The sequence below is a fragment of the Bombina bombina genome, chromosome 1 (genome assembly GCF_027579735.1).
Source record: "Bombina bombina isolate aBomBom1 chromosome 1, aBomBom1.pri, whole genome shotgun sequence".
Taxonomy (NCBI): domain Eukaryota; kingdom Metazoa; phylum Chordata; class Amphibia; order Anura; family Bombinatoridae; genus Bombina; species Bombina bombina.
In genome coordinates, this window is record NC_069499.1 from 476,880 (window position 1) to 502,111 (window position 25,232).

General features: G+C 42.8%; 1 protein-coding gene across 1 annotated transcript in view; it reads right to left on the minus strand.

Moving 5' to 3' along the window:
- LIN52 (lin-52 DREAM MuvB core complex component) overlaps nucleotides 1-25,232 on the minus strand; it is a 325,267-nt gene that overhangs the window by 236,630 nt on the left and 63,405 nt on the right. Inside the window, exons 3-4 of the mRNA XM_053696953.1 lie at nucleotides 21,635-21,672; nucleotides 21,320-21,386 (exon numbers count right to left, since the gene is read on the minus strand). Of these exons, the coding sequence (XP_053552928.1) occupies nucleotides 21,320-21,386; nucleotides 21,635-21,672 (105 nt within the window). The remainder of the gene's footprint in view (nucleotides 1-21,319; nucleotides 21,387-21,634; nucleotides 21,673-25,232) is intronic.

Sequence of the window (25,232 nt, forward strand, 5' to 3'; positions counted from 1 at the left end):
ATCCAATGCAATCAACACTTCTTTAAGTAAAGAACAAATAAACTCCATCTTAAATAAATATGAAGATTTATCAGTGTCAATATCTGAGGCAGAATCTTCTGAACCAGAGAGATCCTCATCAGAAATAGATAAGTCAGAATGATGGCGGTCATTTTACGTTTACTGGAAGGAGGAATAACAGACAGAGCCTTCCTAATAGAATTAGAAACAAATTCTCTTTCATTAACAGGAACATCCTGAACATTAGATGTTGAGGAACAACAACAGGTAATAGATTATTACTAATGGAGACATTATCTGCGTTAGAAAGTTTATCATGACAACTAACACAAACTACAGCCGGAGGAACAGTTACCAAAAGTTTACAATAAATGCACTTAGCTTTGGTAGAACCAACATCAGGCAGCGTCTTTCCAGAAGTAGATTCTGATCCAGGGTCAGGTTGTGACATCTTGCAATATGTAATAGAAAAAACAACATATAAAGCAAAATTATCAAATTCCTTAAATGACAGTTTCAGGAATGGGAAAAAATGCAAAACAAACAAGCCTCTAGCAACCAGAAGCAACAAAAAATGAGACTGAAATAATGTGAAAAAACTGGCGCCAAAAAAAAGACGCCCACTTTTTTTGGAGCCAAAAATGACGCCCACATTATTTGGCGCCAAAATGACGCCCACATTTTTTTGGGGCAAAAAAACGTCTAACACACATGCGTCAAAAATGACGCAACCACGTGAAAACTTACGGCGTCAACTATGGCGCCGGAAATGACGAAATTTTGCGTCAAAAAAGTTTGCGCCATAAATGACGCAATAAATTGAAGCATTTTCTGCCCCCGCGAGCCTAACAGCCCGCAGGGAAAAAAGTCAATTTGAAATTTTCAAGGTAAGAAAAAATATTTATTCATATGCATTTTCCCAAAAAATGAAACTTGACAGTCTGAAAGAAGGAATACTGATTATCCTGAATCAAGGCAAATATAAGTTTAAGACATATATTTAGAACTTTACATATAAAGTGCCCTACCATAGCTTTGAGTGTCATAAATAGAAATAAGATTTACTTACCCCAAGACACTCATCTACATATAGTAGATAGCCAAACCAGTACTGAAACGAGAATCAGCAGAGGTAATGGTATATAAGAGTATATCGTCGATCTGAAAAGGGAGGTAGGAGAAGAAATCTCTATGACCGATAACAGAGAACCTATGAAATAGATCCCCTAGAGGAAGACCATTGTATTCAAATAGGCAATACTCTCTTCACATCCCTTTGACATTAACTGCACTCTGAGAGGAAAACCGGGCATCAGCCTGCTGCGAAGCGCATATCAACGTAGAAATCTAGCACAAACTTACTTCACCACCTCCATGGGAGGCAAAGTTTGTAAAACTGAATTGTGGGTGTGGTGAGGGGTGTATTTATAGGCATTTTGAGGTTTGGGAAACTTTGCCCCTCCTGGTAGGAATGTATATCCCATACGTCACTAGCTCATGGACTCTTGCTAATTACATGAAAGAAAAACACAATTTGCAAAAACGGTACTGTACCTTTAAGAGAAAAAAAGGCATACACAAACTGCAAAACAGGTTAAAATTGCTTCAAAAATTCCGAAATTTTAACAGTGTACCCACTAAGCTTTAGAAGGATTGCACCACAAGTAAAAAAGCAATAGACCCCCAAATGAAAAAAAAACAGAATTTATGCTTACCTGATAAATTACTTTCTCCAACGGTGTGTCCGGTCCACGGCGTCATCCTTACTTGTGGGATATTCTCTTCCCCAACAGGAAATGGCAAAGAGCCCAGCAAAGCTGGTCACATGATCCCTCCTAGGCTCCGCCTACCCCAGTCATTCGACCGACGTAAAGGAGGAATATGCATAGGAGAAATCATATGATACCGTGGTGACTGTAGTTAGAGAAAATAATTCATCAGACCTGATTAAAAAAACCAGGGCGGGCCGTGGACCGGACACACCGTTGGAGAAAGTAATTTATCAGGTAAGCATAAATTCTGTTTTCTCCAACATAGGTGTGTCCGGTCCACGGCGTCATCCTTACTTGTGGGAACCAATACCAAAGCTTTAGGACACGGATGATGGGAGGGAGCAAATCAGGTCACCTAGATGGAAGGCACCACGGCTTGCAAAACCTTTCTCCCAAAAATAGCCTCAGAAGAAGCAAAAGTATCAAATTTGTAAAATTTGGTAAAAGTGTGCAGTGAAGACCAAGTCGCTGCCTTACACATCTGATCAACAGAAGCCTCGTTCTTGAAGGCCCATGTGGAAGCCACAGCCCTAGTGGAGTGAGCTGTGATTCTTTCAGGAGGCTGCCGTCCGGCAGTCTCATAAGCCAATCGGATGATGCTTTTAAGCCAAAAAGAGAGAGAGGTAGAAGTTGCCTTTTGACCTCTCCTTTTACCTGAATAAACAACAAACAAAGAAGATGTTTGTCTGAAATCCTTTGTAGCCTCTAAATAGAATTTTAGAGCACGAACTACATCCAAATTGTGTAACAAACGTTCCTTCTTTGAAACTGGATTCGGACACAAAGAAGGCACAACTATCTCCTGGTTAATATTTTTGTTAGAAACAACTTTCGGAAGAAAACCAGGTTTAGTACGCAAAACCACCTTATCTGCATGGAACACCAGATAAGGAGGAGAACACTGCAGAGCAGATAACTCTGAAACTCTTCTAGCAGAAGAAATTGCAACCAAAAACAAAACTTTCCAAGATAGTAACTTAATATCTACGGAATGTAAGGGTTCAAACGGAACCCCTTGAAGAACTGAAAGAACTAAATTGAGACTCCAAGGAGGAGTGAAAGGTTTGTAAACAGGCTTGATTCTAACCAGAGCCTGAACAAAAGCTTGAACATCTGGCACAGCCGCCAGCTTTTTGTGAAGTAAGACAGATAAAGCAGAAATCTGTCCCTTCAAAGAACTTGCAGATAATCCTTTCTCCAAACCTTCTTGTAGAAAGGATAGAATCTTAGGAATATTTATCTTGTTCCATGGGAATCCTTTAGATTCACACCAACAGATATATTTTTTCCATATTTTATGGTAAATTTTCCTAGTTACAGGCTTTCTAGCCTGAATAAGAGTATCAATGACAGAATCTGAAAAACCACGCTTTGATAAAATCAAGCGTTCAATCTCCAAGCAGTCAGTTGGAGTGAAGCCAGATTCGGATGTTCGAATGGACCTTGAACAAGAAGGTCCTGTCTCAAAGGTAGCTTCCATGGTGGAGCCGATGACATATTCACCAGGTCTGCATACCAAGTCCTGCGTGGCCACGCAGGAGCTATCAAGATCACCGAAGCCCTCTCCTGATTGATCCTGGCTACCAGCCTGGGAATGAGAGGAAACGGTGGGAATACATAAGCTAGGTTGAAGGTCCAAGGGGCTACTAGTGCATCTACTAGAGTCGCCTTGGGATCCCTGGATCTGGACCCGTAGCAAGGAACCTTGAAGTTCTGACGAGACGCCATCAGATCCATGTCTGGAATGCCCCATAATTGAGTTATTTGGGCAAAGATTTCCGGATGGAGTTCCCACTCCCCCGGATGGAATGTCTGACGACTCATAAAATCCGCTTCCCAATTTTCCACTCCTGGGATGTGGATCGCAGACAAGTGGCAGGAGTGATCCTCCGCCCATTGAATTATTTTGGTCACTTCTTCCATCGCCAGGGAACTCCTTGTTCCCCCCTGATGATTGATATATGCAACAGTCGTCATGTTGTCTGATTGAAACCTTATGAATTTGGCCTTTGCTAGTTGAGGCCAAGCTTTGAGAGCATTGAATATCGCTCTCAGTTCCAGAATGTTTATCGGGAGAAGAGATTCTTCCCGAGACCATAGACCCTGAGCTTTCAGGGGTTCCCAGACCGCGCCCCAGCCCACCAGACTGGCGTCGGTCGTGACAATGACCCACTCTGGTCTGCGGAAGCTCATTCCCTGTGACAGGTTGTTCAGGGTCAGCCACCAACTGAGTGAATCTCTGGTTCCCTGATCTACTTGGATCGTCGGAGACAAGTCTGTATAATCCCCATTCCACTGTCTGAGCATGCACAGTTGTAATGGTCTTAGATGAATTCGTGCAAAAGGAACTATGTCCATTGCCGCAACCATCAAACCTATTACTTCCATGCACTGCGCTATGGAAGGAAGAAGAACAGAATGAAGTACTTGACAAGAGCTTAGAAGTTTTGATTTTCTGGCCTCTGTCAGAAAAATCTTCATTTCTAAGGAGTCTATTATTGTTCCCAAGAAGGGAACTCTTGTTGACGGGGACAGAACTTTTTTCTATGTTCACCTTCCACCCGTGAGATCTGAGAAAGGCTAGGACAATGTCCGTATGAGCCTTTGCTTTTGACAGAGACGACGCTTGAATCAGTATGTCGTCCAAGTAAGGTACTACTGCAATGCCCCTTGGTCTTAGCACCGCTAGAAGGGACCCTAGTACCTTTGTGAAAATCCTTGGAGCAGTGGCTAATCCGAATGGAAGTGCCACAAACTGGTAATGCTTGTCCAGAAACGCAAACCTTAGGAACCGATGATGTTCCTTGTGGATAGGAATATGTAGATACGCATCCTTTAAATCCACCGTGGTCATGAATTGACCTTCCTGGATGGTAGGAAGAATTGTTCGAATGGTTTCCATTTTGAACGATGGAACCCTGAGAAATTTGTTTAGAATCTTGAGATCTAAAATTGGTCTGAATGTTCCCTCTTTTTTGGGAACTATGAACAGATTGGAGTAAAACCCCATCCCTTGTTCTCCTAATGGAACAGGATGAATCACTCCCATTCTTAACAGGTCTTCTACACAATGTAAGAATGCCTGTCTTTTTATTTGGTCTGAAGACAATTGAGACCTGTGGAACCTTCCCCTTGGGGGTAGTTCCTTGAATTCCAGGAGATAACCTTGAGAAACTATTTCTAGCGCCCAAGGATCCTGAACATCTCTTGCCCAAGCCTGAGCGAAGAGAGAGAGTCTGCCCCCCACCAGATCCGGTCCCGGATCGGGGGCCAATACTTCATGCTGTTTTAGTAGCAGTGGCAGGTTTCTTGGCCTGCTTACCCTTGTTCCAGCCTTGCATTGGTCTCCAGGCTGGTTTGGTTTGAGAACTATTACCCTCTTGCTTAGAGGGTGTAGAATTTGAGGCTGGTCCGTTTCTGCGAAAGGGACGAAAATTTGGCTTATTTTTAGCCTTAAAAGACCTATCCTGAGGAAGGGCGTGGCCCTTTCCCCCAGTGATGTCTGAAATAATCTCTTTCAAGTCAGGGCCAAATAGCGTTTTACCTTTGAAAGGGATGTTAAGCAATTTGTTCTTGGAGGACACATCCGCTGACCAAGACTTTAGCCAAAGCGCTCTGCGCGCCACAATTGCAAAACCTGAATTTTTCGCCGCTAATCTAGCTAATTGCAAAGTGGCGTCTAAGATAAAAGAGTTAGCCAATTTAAGTGCTTGAACTCTGTCCATAACCTCCTCATATGAAGAGTCTTTATTGAGCGACTTTTCTAGTTCTTCGAACCAGAAACACGCTGCTGTAGTGACAGGAACAATGCATGAAATTGGTTGTAGAAGGTAACCTTGCTGAACAAACATCTTTTTAAGCAAACCCTCTAATTTTTTATCCATAGGATCTTTGAAAGCACAACTATCTTCTATAGGGATAGTGGTGCGTTTCTTTAGAGTAGAAACCGCCCCCTCGACCTTGGGGACTGTCTGCCATAAGTCCTTTCTGGGGTCGACCATAGGAAATAAATTTTTAAATATAGGGGGAGGAACAAAAGGTATGCCGGGCCTTTCCCATTCCTTATTTACAATGTCCGCCACCCGCTTGGGTATAGGAAAAGCATCGGGGGGCACCGGGACCTCTAGGAACTTGTCCATCTTACATAATTTCTCTAGAATGACCAAATTGTCACAATCATCCAGAGTAGATAACACCTCCTTAAGCAGAGCGCGGAGATGTTCCAATTTAAATTTAAAAATAATAACATCAGGTTCAGCTTGTTGAGAAATTTTTCCTGAATCTGAAATTTCTCCCTCAGACAAAACCTCCCTGCTGGCCCCTTCAGATTGGCGTGAGGGTACATTAGAACCATTATCATCAGCGTCCTCATGCTCTTCAGTATCTAAAACAGAGCAATCGCGCTTTCTCTGATAAGTAGGCATTTTGGACAAAATGTTTTTAATAGAATTATCCATTACAGCCGTTAATTGTTGCATAGTAAGAAGGATTGGCGCACTAGATGTACTAGGGGCCTCTTGTGTGGGCAAGACTGGTGTAGACATAGAAGGGGATGATGCAGTACCATGCTTACTCCCCTCGCTTGAGGAATCATTTTGGGCAACATCATTATCAGTGGCATCATTGTCCCTACTTTGTCCGGACACTAAGTCACATTCATCACATATATTTAAATGGGGAGGAACCTTGGCTTCCAAACATACAGAACATCGTCTATCTGATGGTTCAGACATGTTAACAGGCATAAACTTGATAACAAAGCACAAAAAACGTTTTAAAATAAAACCGTTACTGTCACTTTAAATTTTAAACTGAACACACTTTATTACTGAATATGCGAAAAAGTATGAAGGAATTGTTCAAAATTCACCAAAATTTCACCACAGTGTCTTAAAGCCTTAAAAGTATTGCACACCAAATTTGAAAGCTTTAACTCTTAAAATAACGGAACCGGAGCCGTTTTTACATTTAACCCCTATACAGTTCCTGGTATCTGCTTTGCTGAGACCCAACCAAGCCCAGAGGGGAATACGATACCAAATGACGCCTTCTATAAGCTTTTTCAGTGGTTCTTAGCTCCTCACACATGCATCTGCATGCCTTGCTTTCCAAAAACAACTGCGCATTAGTGGCGCGAAAATGAGGCTCTGCCTATGACTAGAAAAGGCCCCCAGTGAAAAAGGTGTCCAATACAGTGCCTGCCGTTTTTTTTTAATACATCCCCAAGATTAAAAGAACTATTTATAGATAACATCCATTAAATATACTCATAATGTAATCGTTTTAGCCCAGAAAAATGTCTACCAGTCTTTAAAGCCCTTGTGAAGCCCTTTATTCTTATACTAAACTAAGAAAATGGCTTACCGGTTCCCATAGGGAAAATGACAGCTTCCAGCATTACCAAGTCTTGTTAGAAATGTGTCATACCTCAAGCAGCAAAAGTCTGCTCACTGTTTCCCCCAACTGAAGTTAATTCATCTCAACAGTCCTGTGTGGAAACAGCCATTGATTTTAGTAACGGTTGCTAAAATCATTTTCCTCTTACAAACAGAAATCTTCATCTCTTTTCTGTTTCAGAGTAAATAGTACATACCAGCACTATTTTAAAATAACAAACTCTTGATTGAAGAATAAAACTACATTTAAACACCAAAAAAACTCTTAGCCATCTCCGTGGAGATGTTGCCTGTGCAACGGCAAAGAGAATGACTGGGGTAGGCGGAGCCTAGGAGGGATCATGTGACCAGCTTTGCTGGGCTCTTTGCCATTTCCTGTTGGGGAAGAGAATATCCCACAAGTAAGGATGACGCCGTGGACCGGACACACCTATGTTGGAGAAAACGGATTGATAATTGTCTAAAATCGGTTAAAACCCCCTAAAGCACCTTGCCACAGCTCTGCTGTGGCCCTACCTGCCCTTAGGAAGCGATAATATGGGGTTTAAAGCTTCAATTATCCCCTCAGAAGACTATCAGGGCCTCAGGAGAAGTTGCTTGCTGCTTGTAACAAACCCTGCCTGAAAGCCATGTGGGTTATAAACAACCCCTAAGAACCCTCAAGCAAATGTCCCATAAAACAGAAAACGTTACTCCCAGACACAAAAAAGTTTGTCCCAAATTCACATAACAAACTGAGTGCCCACAAAAAATTAACCCTTTATGCAAGCTAGTAAAAACCTCTGATAACACTAGGATTACTGCTTACCCTTCCCCTAATGGGGACACTGTCAGCCTTTCTGAGTTAACACAGTCTCTGCAGAAAATATGACTGAACATACCTCATTGCTGTATAGCAAGAAACCGTTCCTCACACTGAAGTTTTCCTGTACTCCTCAGCTCATGTGGGAACAGCAGTGGACCTTAGTTACAAATGCTAAGATCATCATCCTCCAGGCAGAAATCTTCATCTATGTCCTGCCTGAGAGTAAATAGTACAACACCGGTACCATTTAAAAACAACAAACACTTGATTGAAGATAAAATAACATAATTTATGCTTACCTGATAAATTCCTTTCTTCTGTAGTGTGATCAGTCCACGGGTCATCATTACTTCTGGGATATTACTCCTCCCCAACAGGAAGTGCAAGAGGATTCACCCAGCAGAGCTGCATATAGCTCCTCCCCTCTACGTCACTCCCAGTCATTCGACCAAGGACCAACGAGAAAGGAAAAGCCAAGGGTGAAGTGGTGACTGGAGTATAAATTAAAAAATATTTACCTGCCTTAAAAACAGGGCGGGCCGTGGACTGATCACACTACAGAAGAAAGGAATTTATCAGGTAAGCATAAATTATGTTTTCTTCTGTTAAGTGTGATCAGTCCACGGGTCATCATTACTTCTGGGATACCAATACCAAAGCAAAAGTACACGGATGACGGGAGGGATAGGCAGGCTCTTTATACAGAAGGAACCACTGCCTGAAGAACCTTTCTCCCAAAAATAGCCTCCGATGAAGCAAAAGTGTCAAATTTGGAAAATTTGGAAAAAGTATGAAGCGAAGACCAAGTTGCAGCCTTGCAAATCTGTTCAACAGAGGCCTCATTCTTGAAGGCCCAAGTGGAAGCCACAGCTCTAGTAGAATGAGCTGTAATTCTTTCAGGAGGCTGCTGTCCAGCAGTCTCATAAGCTAAACGAATTATGCTACGAAGCCAAAAAGAAAGAGAGGTAGCGGAAGCTTTTTGACCTCTCCTCTGCCCAGAGTAAATGACAAACAGAGAAGACGTTTGTCGAAATTCCTTAGTTGCCTGTAAGTAAAATTTTAGAGCACGGACTACATCCAGGTTGTGCAGTAGACGTTCCTTCTTTGAAGAAGGATTTGGGCATAAAGAAGGAACAACAATCTCTTGATTGATATTCCTGTTAGTAACTACCTTAGGTAAGAACCCAGGTTTAGTACGCAGGACTACCTTATCCGAATGAAAAATCAAATAAGGAGAATCACAATGTAAGGCTGATAATTCAGAGACTCTTCGAGCCGAGGAAATAGCCATTAAAAATAGAACTTTCCAAGATAACAACTTTATATCAATGGAATGAAGGGGTTCAAACGGAACGCCCTGTAAAACATTAAGAACAAGGTTTAAACTCCATGGTGGAGCAACAGTTTTAAACACAGGCTTAATCCTGGCCAAAGCCTGACAAAAAGCCTGGACGTCAGGAACTTCTGACAGACGTTTGTGTAACAGAATGGACAGAGCTGAGATCTGTCCCTTTAATGAACTAGCAGATAAACCCTTTTCTAAACCTTCTTGTAGAAAAGACAATATCCTAGGAATCCTAACCTTACTCCAAGAGTAACCTTTGGATTCACACCAATATAGGTATTTACGCCATATCTTATGGTAAATCTTTCTGGTAACAGGTTTCCTAGCCTGTATTAAGGTATCAATACCTGACTCAGAAAACCCACGTCTTGATAAAATCAAGCGTTCAATTTCCAAGCAGTCAGCTTCAGAGAAGTTAGATTTTGATGTTTGAAGGGACCCTGTATCAGAAGGTCCTGTTTCAGAGGTAGAGACCAAGGTGGACAGGATGACATGTCCACCAGGTCTGCATACCAAGTCCTGCGTGGCCACGCAGGTGCTATTAGAATCACTGATGCTCTCTCTTGTTTGATTCTGGCAATCAATCGAGGAAGCAACGGGAAGGGTGGAAACACGTAAGCCATCCTGAAGTCCCAAGCTGCTGTCAGAGCATCTATCAGGACTGCTCCTGGATCCCTGGATCTGGACCCGTAACGAGGAAGCTTGGCGTTCTGTCGAGACGCCATGAGATCTATCTCTGGTTTGACCCAACGTCGAAGTATTTGGGCAAAGACCTCCGGATGAAGTTCCCACTCCCCCGGATGAAAAGTCTGACGACTTAAGAAATCCGCCTCCCAGTTCTCCACTCCCGGGATGTGGATTGCTGACAGGTGGCAAGAGTGAGACTCTGCCCAGCAAATTATCTTTGATACTTCCATCATAGCTAGGGAGCTTCTTGTCCCTCCCTGATGGTTGATGTAAGCTACAGTCGTGATGTTGTCCGAATGAAACCTGATGAACCCCCGAGTTGTCAACTGGGGCCAAGCCAGGAGGGCATTGAGAACTGCTCTCAATTCCAGAATGTTTATTGGCAGGAGACTCTCCTCCTGACTCCATTGTCCCTGAGCCTTCAGAGAATTCCAGACGGCACCCCAACCTAGAAGGCTGGCGTCTGTTGTTACAATTGTCCAGTCTGGTCTGCTGAATGGCATCCCCCTGGACAGATGTGGCCGAGAAAGCCACCATAGAAGAGAATTTCTGGTCTCTTGATCCAGATTCAGAGAAGGGGATAAGTCTGAGTAATCCCCATTCCACTGACTTAGCATGCACAGTTGCAGTGGTCTGAGGTGTAAGCGTGCAAAGGGTACTATGTCCATTGCCGCTACCATTAAGCCGATTACCTCCATGCATTGAGCCACTGACGGGTGTTGAATGGAATGAAGGGTGCGGCAAGCACTTTGAAGTCTTGTTAGCCTGTCCTCTGTCAGGTAAATCTTCATTTCTACAGAATCTATAAGAGTCCCCAGGAAGGGAACTCTTGTGAGTGGAACGAGTGAACTTTTCTTTTCGTTCACCTTCCATCCATGTGACCTTAGAAATGCCAGCACTAACTCTGTATGAGACTTGGCAGTTTGAAAGCTTGAAGCTTGTATCAGAATGTCGTCTAGGTATGGAGCTACCAAGATTCCCCGCGGTCTTAGTACCGCCAGAAGAGCACCCAGAACCTTTGTGAAGATTCTTGGAGCTGTAGCCAATCCGAATGGAAGAGCCACAAACTGGTAATGCCTGTCTAGGAAGGCAAACCTTAGGTACCGATAATGATCTTTGTGAATCGGTATGTGAAGGTAAGCATCTTTTAAATCTACAGTGGTCATGTACTGACCCTCTTGGATCATAGGTAAAATTGTCCGAATAGTCTCCATCTTGAACGATGGAACTCTTAGGAATTTGTTTAGGATCTTTAAGTCCAGGATTGGCCTGAAAGTTCCCTCTTTTTTGGGAACCACAAACAGATTTGAGTAAAACCCCTGTCCCTGTTCCGATCGTGGAACTGGATGGATTACTCCCATTAACAAGAGCTCTTGTACGCAGCGTAGAAACGCCTCTTTCTTTGTCTGGATTGTTGACAATCTTGACAGATGAAATCTCTCTCTTGGAGGAGAGTATTTGAAGTCCAGAAGGTATCCCTGAGATATTATCTCTAGCGCCCAGGGATCCTGAACATCTCTTGCCCAAGCCTGGGCGAAGAGAGAAAGTCTGCCCCCCACTAGATCCGATCCCGGATCGGGGGCCCTCAATTCATGCTGTTTTAGGGGCAGCAGCAGGTTTCCTAGTCTGCTTGCCCTTGTTCCAGGACTGGTTAGGTTTCCAGCCTTGTCTGTAGCGAGCAACAGCTCCTTCCTGTTTTGGTGCAGAGGAAGTTGATGCTGCTCCTGCTTTGAAATTACGAAAGGAACGAAAATTAGACTGTCTAGTCTTGGCTTTGGCTTTGTCCTGAGGCAGGGCATGGCCTTTACCTTCTGTAATGTCAGCGATAATCTCTTTCAACCCGGGCCCGAATAAGGTCTGCCCTTTGAAAGGTATATTAAGCAATTTAGACTTAGAAGTAACATCAGCTGACCAGGATTTTAGCCACAGCGCCCTGCGTGCCTGAATGGCGAATCCTGAATTCTTCGCCGTAAGTTTAGTAAGATGTACTAAGGCCTCCGAAATGAATGAATTAGCTAGTTTAAGGACTCTAAGCCTGTCCGTAATGTCGTCCAGAGTAGCTGAACCAATGTTCTCTTCCAGAGACTCAATCCAGAATGCCGCTGCAGCCGTGATCGGCACAATGCATGCAAGGAGTTGCAATATAAAACCTTGTTGAACAAACATTTTCTTAAGGTAACCCTCTAATTTTTTATCCATTGGATCTGAAAAAGCACAGCTATCCTCCACCGGGATAGTGGTACGCTTAGCTAAGGTAGAAACTGCTCCCTCCACCTTAGGGACCGTTTGCCATAAGTCCCTTGTGGTGGCGTCTATTGGAAACATTTTTCTAAATATCGGAGGGGGTGAGAACGGCACACCAGGTCTATCCCACTCCTTAGTAACAATTTCAGTAAGTCTCTTAGGTATAGGAAAAACCTCAGTACTCGTCGGTACCGCAAAATATTTATCCAACCTACACATTTTCTCTGGTATTGCAACTGTGTTACAATCATTCAGAGCCGCTAACACCTCCCCTAGTAATACACGGAGGTTTTCCAGTTTAAATTTAAAATTTGAAATATCTGAATCCAGTCTGTTTGGATCAGAACCGTCACCCACAGAATGAAGTTCTCCGTCCTCATGTTCTGCCACCTGTGACGCAGTGTCTGACATGGCCCTAATATTATCAGCGCACTCTGTTCTCACCCCAGAGTGATCACGCTTACCTCTTAGTTCTGGTAATTTAGCCAAAACCTCAGTCATAACAGTAGCCATATCCTGTAATGTGATTTGTAATGGCCGCCCAGATGTACTCGGCGCTACAATATCACGCACCTCCCTCTGAGCGGGAGATGTAGGTACTGACACGTGAGGCGAGTTAGTCGGCATAACTCTCCCCTCGTTGTTTGGTGAAATTTGTTCAATTTGTACAGATTGACTTTTTCTATTGGGCTCCACTTTGGCATTGCAACAAATGACACAGGTATCATCCTCTGAATCAGACATGTTTAACACACTAGCAAATAAACTTGTAACTTGGAAATACAATTCAATTAGAATAATATTAAAACGTACTGTGCCTTTAAGAAGCACAGAAGATCTATGACAGTTGAAAATTAATAAATTGAAACAGTTATAGCCTCAATCCTTGTAAATAACACAACTTTAGCAAAGGTTTAATCCCATTAGCAAAGATAACATATTCTGAAAGCAGGAAACAAATTACAGAATAAACGTTTTTTTATCTCAGTCAAACTATAATTCTCACAGCTCTGCTGAAAGAAATTACCTCCCTCAAAATAAGTTTTGAAGACCCCTGAGCTCTGTAGAGATGAACCGGATCATGCAGGGAATACAATGAGTTGCTGACTGAAATATTTGATGCGTAGTAAAAGCGCCAAAAAACGTCCCCTCCCCCTCACACACAGCAGTGAGGGAGAACAGAAACTGTCAGAAAACAGATTAAGCAACTGCCAAGTGGAAAAATAGTGCCCAAACATTTATTCACTCAGTACCTCAGTAAATGAAAACGATTTTACATTCCAGCAAAAACGTTAAACATAATCTCTAGTTATTAAACAGCTTTATGTATTTCTTACAGTGTAATTCTAGTGAAGTACCATTCCCCAGAATACTGAAGTGTAAAGTATACATACATGACATTATATCGGTATGGCAGGATTTTCTCATCAATTCCATTGTCAGAAAATAAAAACTGCTACATACCTCTATGCAGATTCATCTGCCCGCTGTCCCCTGATCTGAAGTTTACCTCTCCTCAGATGGCCGAGAAACAGCAATATGATCTTAACTACTCCGGCTAAAATCATAACAAAAACTCTGGTAGATTCTTCTTCAAACTCTGCCAGAGAGATAATAACACACTCCGGTGCTATTTTAAAATAACAAACTTTTGATTGAAGATATAAAACTAAGTATAATCACCATAGTCCTCTCACACATCCTATCTAGTCGTTGGGTGCAAGAGAATGACTGGGAGTGACGTAGAGGGGAGGGGCTATATGCAGCTCTGCTGGGTGAATCCTCTTGCACTTCCTGTTGGGGAGGAGTAATATCCCAGAAGTAATGATGACCCGTTGACTGATCACACTTAACAGAAGAAAAAACTAACAGTTTAACACCTCTTCTCTTTACCCTTCCTGCTTAGAGCCAGCAAAGGAGAATGACTGGGGGGTGGAGTTAAGGGGGGAGCTATATAGACAGCTCTGCTGTGATGCTCTCTTTGCTACTTCCTGTCAGGAAGGACAATATCCCACAAGTTAGGATGAATCCGTGGACTCAGTACATCTTGCAAAAGAAACATCTCTAAAATTAGACATTTCATTACACAAGACACAACTAAGATTATAATCCACTCTCTCATCTTTCCCGCCTCAACTATTGCAACTCCATCCTCTCTGGTCTCCCTAGCTGCCGCCTAGCTCCTTTACAATCCATAATGAACGCCTCTACTCATCTCATCTTTCTTACATGTCACTCTTCATATGCTGCACCTCTCTGCCAATCCCTTCACTGGCTTCCTCTTGCCTTCAGGATTAAACACAAAAACATAATTTATGCTTACCTGATAAATTCCTTTCTCCTGTAGTGTGGTCAGTCCACGGGTCATCATTACTTCTGGGATATTAACTCCTCCCCAACAGGAAGTGCAAGAGGATCACCCAAGCAGAACTGCTATATAGCTCCTCCCCTCTACGTCACACCCAGTCATTCGACCAAGAACCAAACGAGAAAGGAGAAACTATAGGGTGCAGTGGTGACTGGAGTATAATTTAAAAATTTAAACCTGCCATAAAAAACAGGGCGGGCCGTGGACTGACCACACTACAGGAGAAAGGAATTTATCAGGTAAGCATAAATTATGTTTTCTCCTGTTAAGTGTGGTCAGTCCACGGGTCATCATTACTTCTGGGATACCAATACCAAAGCTAAAGTACACGGATGACGGGAGGGACAGGCAGGATCTTTATACGGAAGGAACCACTGCCTGAAGTACCTTTCTCCCAAAAACAGCCTCCGAAGAAGCAAAAGTGTCAAATTTGTAAAATTTGGAAAAAGTATGAAGAGAAGACCAAGTTGCAGCCTTGCAAATCTGTTCAACAGAGGCCTCATTCTTAAAGGCCCAAGTGGAAGCCACAGCTCTAGTGGAATGAGCTGTAATTCTTTCAGGAGGCTGCTGTCCAGCAGTCTCATAGGCTAAACGTATTATGCTATGAAGCCAAAAAGAGAGAGAGGTAGCAGAAGCTTTTTGACCTCTCCTCTGTCCAGAATAAACGACAAACAGGGAAGAAGTTTGGCGAAAATCTTTAGTTGCCTGTAAATAAAATTTCAGGGCACGGACTACATCTAGATTGTGCAGAAGTCGTTCCTTCTTTGAAGAAGGATTCGGACACAATGATGGCACAACAATCTCTTGATTGATATTCTTGTTAGTGACAACCTTAGGTAAGAACCCAGGTTTAGTACGCAGAACAACCTTATCTGAATGAAAAATCAGATACGGAGAATCACAATGTAAGGCTGATAACTCAGAGACTCTACGAGCCGAGGAAATAGCCATTAAAAACAGAACTTTCCAAGATAACAGCTTGATATCAATGGAATGAAGGGGTTCAAACGGAACACCCTGTAAAACGTTAAGAACTAAATTTAAGCTCCATGGTGGAGCAACAGTTTTAAACACAGGCTTAATCCTGGCCAAAGCCTGGCAAAAAGCCTGAACGTCTGGAACTTCTGACAGACGCTTGTGTAAAAGAATGGACAGAGCTGAGATCTGTCCCTTTAAGGAACTAGCAGATAAACCCTTTTCTAAACCTTCTTGTAGAAAAGACAATATCCTAGGAATCCTAACTTTACTCCATAAGTAACTCTTGGATTCGCACCAATGTAAGTATTTACGCCATATTTTATGGTAAATCTTTCTGGTAACAGGCTTCCTAGCCTGTATTAAGGTATCAATAACTGACTCCGAAAAACCACGCTTTGATAAAATCAAGCGTTCAATTTCCAAGCAGTCAGCTTCAGAGAAATTAGATTTTGATGTTTGAAAGGACCCTGAATTAGAAGGTCCTGTCTCAGAGGCAGAGACCAAGGTGGACAGGATGACATGTCCACTAGATCTGCATACCAGGTCCTGCGTGGCCACGCAGGCGCTATTAGAATCACTGATGCTCTCTCCTGTTTGATCCTGGCAATCAATCGAGGAAGCATCGGGAAGGGTGGAAACACATAGGCCATCCCGAAGGTCCAAGGTGCTGTCAAAGCATCTACCAGGACCGCTCCCGGGTCCCTGGACCTGGACCCGTAACAAGGAAGCTTGGCGTTCTGGCGAGACGCCATGAGATCTATCTCTGGTTTGCCCCAAAGTCGAAGTATTTGGGCAAAGACCTCCGGATGAAGTTCCCACTCCCCCGGATGAAAAGTCTGACGACTTAGGAAATCCGCCTCCCAGTTCTCCACTCCAGGAATGTGGATCGCTGACAGGTGGCAAGAGTGAGACTCTGCCCAGCGAATATCTTTGATACTTCCATCATCGCTAGGGAGCTTCTTGTCCCTCCTTGATGGTTGATGTAAGCTACAGTCGTGATGTTGTCCGACTGAAACCTGATGAACCCCCGAGTTGTTAACTGAGGCCAAGCCAGAAGGGCATTGAGAACTGCTCTCAATTCCAGAATGTTTATTGGAAGGAGACTCTCCTCCTGAGTCCATGATCCCTGAGCCTTCAGGGAATTCCAGACAGCGCCCCAACCTAGTAGGCTGGCGTCTGTTGTTACAATTGTCCAATCTGGTCTGCTGAATGGCATCCCCCTGGACAGATGTGGCCGAGAAAGCCACCATAGAAGAGAATTTCTGGTCTCTTGATCCAGATTCAGAGTAGGGGACAAATCTGAGTAATCCCCATTCCACTGACTTAGCATGCATAATTGCAGCGGTCTGAGATGTAGGCGTGCAAAGGGTACTATGTCCATTGCCGCTACCATTAAGCCGATTACCTCCATGCATTGAGCCACTGACGGGTGTTGAATGGAATGAAGGACACGGCAAGCATTTTGAAGCTTTGTTAACCTGTCTTCTGTCAGGTAAATCTTCATTTCTACAGAGTCTATAAGAGTCCCCAAGAAGGGAACCCTTGTGAGTGGTAAGAGAGAACTCTTCTCTACATTCACCTTCCACCCATGCGACCTTAGAAATGCCAGTACTAACTCTGTATGAGACCTGGCAGTTTGAAAGCTTGACGCTTGTATCAGAATGTCGTCTAGGTACGGAGCCACCGAAATTCCCCGCGGCCTTAGCACCGCCAGAAGAGAGCCCAGAACCTTTGTGAAAATTCTTGGAGCCGTAGCCAACCCGAATGGAAGAACTACAAACTGGTAATGCCTGTCTAGGAAGGCAAACCTTAGATACCGGTAATGATCTTTGTGAATCGGTATATGAAGGTAGGCATCCTTTAAATCCACTGTGGTCATGTACTGACCCTTTTGGATCATGGGTAAGATTGTCCGAATAGTTTCCATTTTGAACGATGGAACTCTTAGGAATTTGTTTAGGATCTTTAAATCCAAGATTGGTCTGAAGGTTCCTTCTTTCTTGGGAACCACAAACAGATTTGAGTAAAACCCTTGTCCGTGTTCCGACCGCGGAACCGGATGGATCACTCCCATTAGTAAAAGATCTTGTACACAGCGTAGAAACGCCTCTTTCTTTATCTGGTTTGTTGACAACCTTGAAAGATGAAATCTCCCTTTTGGGGGAGAGGCTTTGAAGTCCAGAAGATATCCCTGAGATATGATCTCTAACGCCCAGGGATCCTGGACATCTCTTGCCCAAGCCTGGGCGAAGAGAGAGTCTGCCCCCCACTAGATCCGTTCCCGGATCGGGGGCCCTCACTTCATGCTGTCTTAGGGGCAGCAGCAGGTTTTCTGGCCTGCTTGCCCTTGTTCCAGGACTGGTTAGGTTTCCAGCCTTGTCTGTATCGAGCAACAGCTCCTTCCTGTTTTGGTGCAGAGGAAGTTGATGCTGCTCCTGCCTTGAAGTTACGAAAGGCACGAAAATTAGACTGTCTAGCCCTAGGTTTGGCTCTGTCTTGAGGCAGGGCATGGCCTTTACCTCCTGTAATGTCAGCGATAATTTCCTTCAAACCGGGCCCGAATAAGGTCTGCCCTTTGAAATGTATGTTAAGCAATTTAGATTTAGAAGTTACATCAGCTGACCAGGATTTTAGCCACAGCGCTCTGCGTGCCTGAATGGCGAATCCGGAATTATTAGCCGTAAGTTTAGTTAAGTGTACTACGGCATCAGAAATAAATGAATTAGCTAGCTTTAGGGTTTTAAGCTTGTGTGTAATCTCATCCAATGGAGCTGATTCAAGGGTCTCTTCCAGAGACTCAAACCAAAATGCTGCTGCAGCCGTGACAGGCGCAATGCATGCAAGGGGTTGCAATATAAAACCTTGTTGAACAAACATTTTCTTAAGGTAACCCTCTAATTTTTTATCCATTGGATCTGAAAAGGCGCAGCTATCCTCCACCGGGATAGTGGTACGCTTAGCTAAAGTAGAAACTGCTCCCTCCACCCTAGGGACCGTTTGCCATAAGTCCCGTGTGGTGGTGTCTATTGGAAACATTTTTCTGAATATAGGAGGGGGTGAGAAAGGCACACCGGGTCTATCCCACTCCTTAGTAACAATTTCAGTAAGTCTCTTAGGTATTGGAAAAACGTCAGTACTCGACGGTACCGCAAAATATTTATCCAACCTACACATTTTCTCTGGTATTGCAACTGTGTTACAATCATTCAGAGCCGCTAATACCTCCCCTAGTAATACACGGAGGTTTTCCAGCTTAAACTTAAAATTTGAAATGTCTGAATCCAGTTTATTTGGATCAGATCCGTCACCTGCAGAATGAAGCTCTCCGTCCTCATGTTCTGCAAATTGTGACGCAGTATCTGACATGGCCCTAATATTGTCAGCGCACTCTGTTCTCACCCCAGAGTGATCTCGCTTACCTCTAAGTTCTGGTAATTTAGACAAAACTTCAGTCATAACATTAGCCATGTCCTGTAGTGTGATTTGTAATGGCCGCCCTGAAGTACTCGGCGTTACAATATCACGCACCTCCCGAGCGGGAGATGCAGGTACTGACACGTGAGGCAAGTTAGTCGGCATAACTTCCCCCTCGTTGTTTGGTGAATGATGTTCAATTTGTACAGAATGACTTTTATTCAAAGTAGCATCAATGCAATTAGTACATAAATTTCTATTGGGCTCCACCTTGGCTTTTGCACATATAGTACAGAGATATTCCTCTGAATCAGACATGTTTAACAAACTAGCAATTAAACTAGCAAGCTTGGAAATACTTTTCACTCAAATTACAAGTAATATGAAAAACGCACTGTGCCTTTAAGAAGCACAGAAAAAAATTATGACAGTTTAATAATAAGAAACCGGAAAAATTATAACAATCAGATTTTTCCCAGTAAAAGCATAAATTTAGCAAAGGATTGCCCCCATTAGCAATGGATAACTAACCCTTAATAGCAGAGAAACAAATGTACAAAATATAAACATTTTTTATCACAGTCAAAGCACAATCTCACAGGTCTGCTGTGAGTGATTACCTCCCTCAAAATAATTTTTGAAGACCCTTGAGCTCTGTAGAGACGAACCGGATCACGCAGGAAGAGAAAAAGACTTTTGACTGAAATTCTGATGCGTAGCAAAAGCGCCAAAATAGGCCCCTCCCCCTCACCCACAGCAGTGAGGGAAGCTCAGTAAACTGTCTCAAATTAAAATAAACGACAGCCAAGTGGAAAAACAGTGCGCAAAAACAATTTTTCACCCAGTACCTCAGATATTTAAACAATTTAGCATGCCAGCAAAAACGTTTAAAATTAAATATCATGAAATGTCATTAAACAGCCTGTTGCTAGACGTTCCCACTGCAAGTAAGGCTAAAGATTATATGCATATAGTATTACCCAGAGAAGTGCCATTCCCCAGAATACTGAAGTGTACACATATATACATAAACAGCCTGATACCAGTTGCTACTACTGCATTTAAGGCTGAACTTACATTATATTGGTATTGGCAGTATTTTCTTAGTCAATTCCATTCCTCAGAAAATAATATATTGCAACATACCTCTTTGCAGGTGAACCTGCCCGCTGTCCCCTGATCTGAAGTTTACCTCACTCCTCAGAATGGCCGAGAACAGCAAAATGAATTTTAGCTACGCCGGCTAAAATCATCCAAAAACTCAGGTAGATTCTTCTTCAAATTCTACCTGAGAAGGAACAACACACTCCGGTGCTGTTTTAAAATAACAAACTTTTGATTGAAGATATAAAAACTAAGTATAATCACCACAGTCCTCTCACACATCCTATCTATTAGTTGGGTGCAAGAGAATGACTGGGTGTGACATAGAGGGGAGGAGCTATATAGCAGTTCTGCTTGGGTGATCCTCTTGCACTTCCTGTTGGGGAGGAGTTAATATCCCAGAAGTAATGATGACCCGTGGACTGACCACACTTAACAGGAGAAATTATCACTCTGACATACAAAGCCCTCAACTGCACTGTTCCCCCCCTACATCTCAGACCTTGTCTCCAGATATTCTTCCTCCCGTCCCCTCCGCTCACAACCTCCTAATCTCCTCCTCTTATAACCTCCTCACATGCCCATCTACAGGACTTCTCCAGACTGGCTCCTATCTTGTGGAACTCTCTGCCTCGCTCCCCAACATTCTCCCCTAGTTTTGAAAGCTTCAATAGCTCCCCGAAGACTCTACTGTGCAGGGATGCATACAACCTACACTAACCTTTCCTAACCCCAGTTCCTCTCCTCCTTTGCTATCCCTTTGAACCCCCTTAGCATGTAAGCCTAAGAGCCCAGCAATTTGCAGATCACCTTCATATATGTTACCTTGTATACCACTCCTATGTTCATAGTGGTGCGGAATCTGTTGGCGCTCTACAAATAACAGATAATAATAACTGATAATAAAGGACCAGCATTTTCTTGCCCAGAATATGCCTTTCACAGAGAGGAATTTTCCTGCAGTATATCACTTTGGTATTGCATAAAAATCACAGCCCAGAAGCAAACTTTTAGACAATACTGCTTAGGACAAGAGGCATGGCAAAACCCGGATGTATATTTCAGCCTAGCTATATCGCTATAGGCAACCAGTCCACATACGTTCCTGCCTTGACGTCACTGTTAAGTTAGTAAAACTCACTGCACACTGCTTGGTCAGTCCAGTGACTCATTTCTCATCACACTTAAAGTTCCAGAAAAACGTACCCTTCAACATGTCAATGTCATCATTCTCCAGTTCGGCCATCCACTTGGGTGGAGAGTTGCTGATTGGCTGAAACAAAAACAAAAAATAAAGATAGATAGATTTGGGTTTTATGAGACAAAAACTCAACAGCAAGAGCTATATATACACCCAAACAAAAGAGTGCAAATGAGAGAGCATATATGAGAAAGGGAACAATGCACAAAGAGAGAAAGCAGTAGGGCAGAGGTCTTACTGTGAATATGCTCAAAATAAAAACAAAAATGGCAGCACTTTTGTACTTATAAACATGGATACACGATTAAATATATACTTACGCTTTTAAAAGAAGCAGCAAAAAGTGCAACGCCTGGAACTACAAAAAGAGACAACTGTCAGAACACAGTCACAGAACACAACATGTAAATATCAGAATAGGCTGCAGAAAAATAAAGTCTTACCTGATAATCTAATTTCCCTTCATGATGGTGAGAGTCCACATGTTATCATACATGGGGAATTCAGTCCTACAGGAGGCTAAAACACTCTACACAACAGAGCTTTAATCCCTCCCACTTTCCAATGATTCCTCAGTGAAAGGTGAAAAGACAAAAAGTACGTAAGGAAAAGCTGGATAAAAGAAGTGTAAATTGGCTCTGCTGCTAACTAAAGGACGGGTCTTATGGCCTCTCACCATCATGAAAGAAATTAAATTTATCAGGTAAGCATACATTTTGATTTCTTTCAAGCAGAAAAAGGGCAGTACCATGTTAGCCAGTGTATTCAAAGAAAGTAAAAATGGAGGAGGAGCTAACATTGGAACCGAACGGTCGATCATTATGGTAGCTACGGCTAAATGATATGGGAAAACATAATTTATGTAAGAACTTACCTGATAAATTCATTTCTTTCATATTGGCAAGAGTCCATGAGCTAGTGTGGTATGGGATATACAATCCTACCAGGAGGGGCAAAGTTTCCCAAACCTCAAAATGTCTATAAATACACCCCTCACCACACCCACAATTCGGTTTAACAAATAGCCAAGTAGTGGAGTGATAAAGAAAGGAGTAAAAAGCATAAAAAAAGGAATTTGGAAATAATTGTGCTTTACAAAAAAAATCATAACCACCATAAAAAGGGTGGGTCTCATGGACTCTTGCCAATATGAAAGAAATGAATTTATCAGGTAAGTTCTTACATAAATTATGTTTTCTTTCATGTAATTGGCAAGAGTCCATGAGCTAGTGACATATGGGATAGTAATACCCAAGATGTGGAACTCCACAGAAGAGTCACTAGAGAGGGAGGGATAAAAATAATAACAGCCATTTTCCACTGAAAAAATTAATCAACAACCCAAAATATAAGTTTATTCTCATAATTGAAAAGAAAAAACTTAAAACATAAGCAGCGGAATCAAACTGAAACAGCTGCCTGAAGAACTTTTCTACCAAAAACTGCTTCTGAGGAAGCAAATACATCAAACTGTAGAATTTAGTAAATGTATGCAAAGAAGACCAAGTTGCTGCTTTGCAAATCTGATCAACTGAAGCTTCATTCTTAAAAGCCCACAAAGTGGAGACTGATCTAGTAGAATGAGCTGTAATTCTCTGAGGCGGGGCCTGACCCGACTCCAAATAAGCCTGAAGAATCAAAAGAATCAAGATGCCAAGGAAATGGCAGAAGCCTTCTGACCTTTCCTAGAACCAGAAAAGACAACAAATAGACTAGACGTCTTCCTGAAATCTTTAGTAGCTTCAACATAATATTTCAAAGCTCTTACAACATCCAAAGAATGTAAGGATCTCTCCAAAGAACTCTTAGAATTAGGACACAAAGAAAGAACAACAATTTCTCTATTAATGTTAGAATTCACAACCTTAGGTAGAAATTTAAATGTCCGCAAAACTGCCTTATCCTGATGGAAAATTAGAAAACATAATTTATGCTTACCTGATAAATTCCTTTCTCCTGTAGTGTAGTCAGTCCACGGGTCATCCATTACTTATGGGATATTAACTCCTCCCTAACAGGAAGTGCAAGAGGATCACCCAAGCAGAGCTGCTATATAGCTCCTCCCCTCTACGTCATACCCAGTCATTCGACCGAAACCAAACGAGAAAGGAGAAACTATAGGGTGCAGTGGTGACTGGAGTTTAATTTAAAATTTAGACCTGCCATAAAAACAGGGCGGGCCGTGGACTGACTACACTACAGGAGAAAGGAATTTATCAGGTAAGCATAAATTATGTTTTCTCCTGTTAAGTGTAGTCAGTCCACGGGTCATCCATTACTTATGGGATACCAATACCAAAGCTAAAAGTACACGGATGACGGGAGGGACAAGGCAGGATCTTTATACGGAAGGAACCACTGCCTGAAGAACCTTTCTCCCAAAAACAGCCTCAGAAGAAGCAAAAGTGTCAAATTTGTAAAATTTGGAAAAAGTATGAAGAGAAGACCAAGTTGCAGCCTTGCAAATCTGTTCAACAGAGGCCTCATTCTTAAAGGCCCACGTGGAAGCCACAGCTCTCGTAGAATGAGCTGTAATTCTTTCAGGAGGCTGCTGTCCAGCAGTCTCATAGGCTAAACGTATTATGCTACGAAGCCAGAAAGAGAGAGAGGTAGCAGATGCTTTTTGACCTCTCCTCTGTCCAGAATAAACGACAAACAGGGAAGAAGTTTGGCGAAAATCTTTAGTTGCCTGTAAATAAAATTTCAGGGCACGGACTACGTCTAGATTGTGCAGAAGTCGTTCCTTCTTTGAAGAAGGGTTAGGGCACAATGATGGAACAACAATCTCTTGATTGATATTCCTATTAGTGACTACCTTAGGTAAGAACCCAGGTTTAGTACGCAGAACTACCTTGTCTGAATGAAAAATCAGATAAGGAGAATCACAATGTAAGGCCGATAACTCAGAGACTCTACGAGCCGAGGAAATAGCCATTAAAAACAGAACTTTCCAAGATAACAGCTTGATATCAATGGAATGAAGGGGTTCAAACGGAACACCCTGTAAAACGTTAAGAACTAAGTTTAAGCTCCACGGAGGAGCAACAGTCTTAAACACAGGCTTAATCCTGGCCAAAGCCTGACAAAAAGCCTGAACGTCTGGAACTTCTGACAGACGTTTGTGTAAAAGGATGGACAGAGCTGAGATCTGTCCCTTTAAGGAACTAGCAGATAAACCCTTTTCTAAACCTTCTTGTAGAAAAGACAATATCCTAGGAATCCTAACCTTACTCCATGAGTAACTCTTGGATTCACACCAGTGTAAATATTTACGCCATATTTTATGGTAAATTTTCCTGGTAACAGGTTTCCTAGCCTGTATTAAGGTATCAATTACTGACTCCGAAAATCCACGCTTTGATAAAATCAAGCGTTCAATCTCCATGCAGTCAGCTTCAGAGAAATTAGATTTTGATGTTTGAAAGGACCCTGAATTAGAAGGTCCTGTCTCAGAGGCAGAGACCAAGGTGGACAGGATGACATGTCCACTAGATCTGCATACCAAGTCCTGCGTGGCCACGCAGGCGCTATTAGAATCACTGATGCTTTCTCCTGTTTGATCCTGGCAATCAATCGAGGAAGCATCGGGAAGGGTGGAAACACATAAGCCATCTTGAAGGTCCAAGGTGCTGTCAGAGCATCTATCAGGACCGCTCCCGGGTCCCTGGACCTGGACCCGTAACAAGGAAGCTTGGCGTTCTGGCGAGACGCCATGAGATCCATATCTGGTTTGCCCCAACGTCGAAGTATTTGGGCAAAGACCTCCGGATGAAGTTCCCACTCCCCCGGATGAAAAGTCTGGCGACTTAGGAAATCCCAGTTCTCCACGCCTGGGATGTGGATCGCTGACAGGTGGCAAGAGTGAGACTCTGCCCAGCGAATTATCTTTGAGACTTCCATCATCGCTAGGGAACTCCT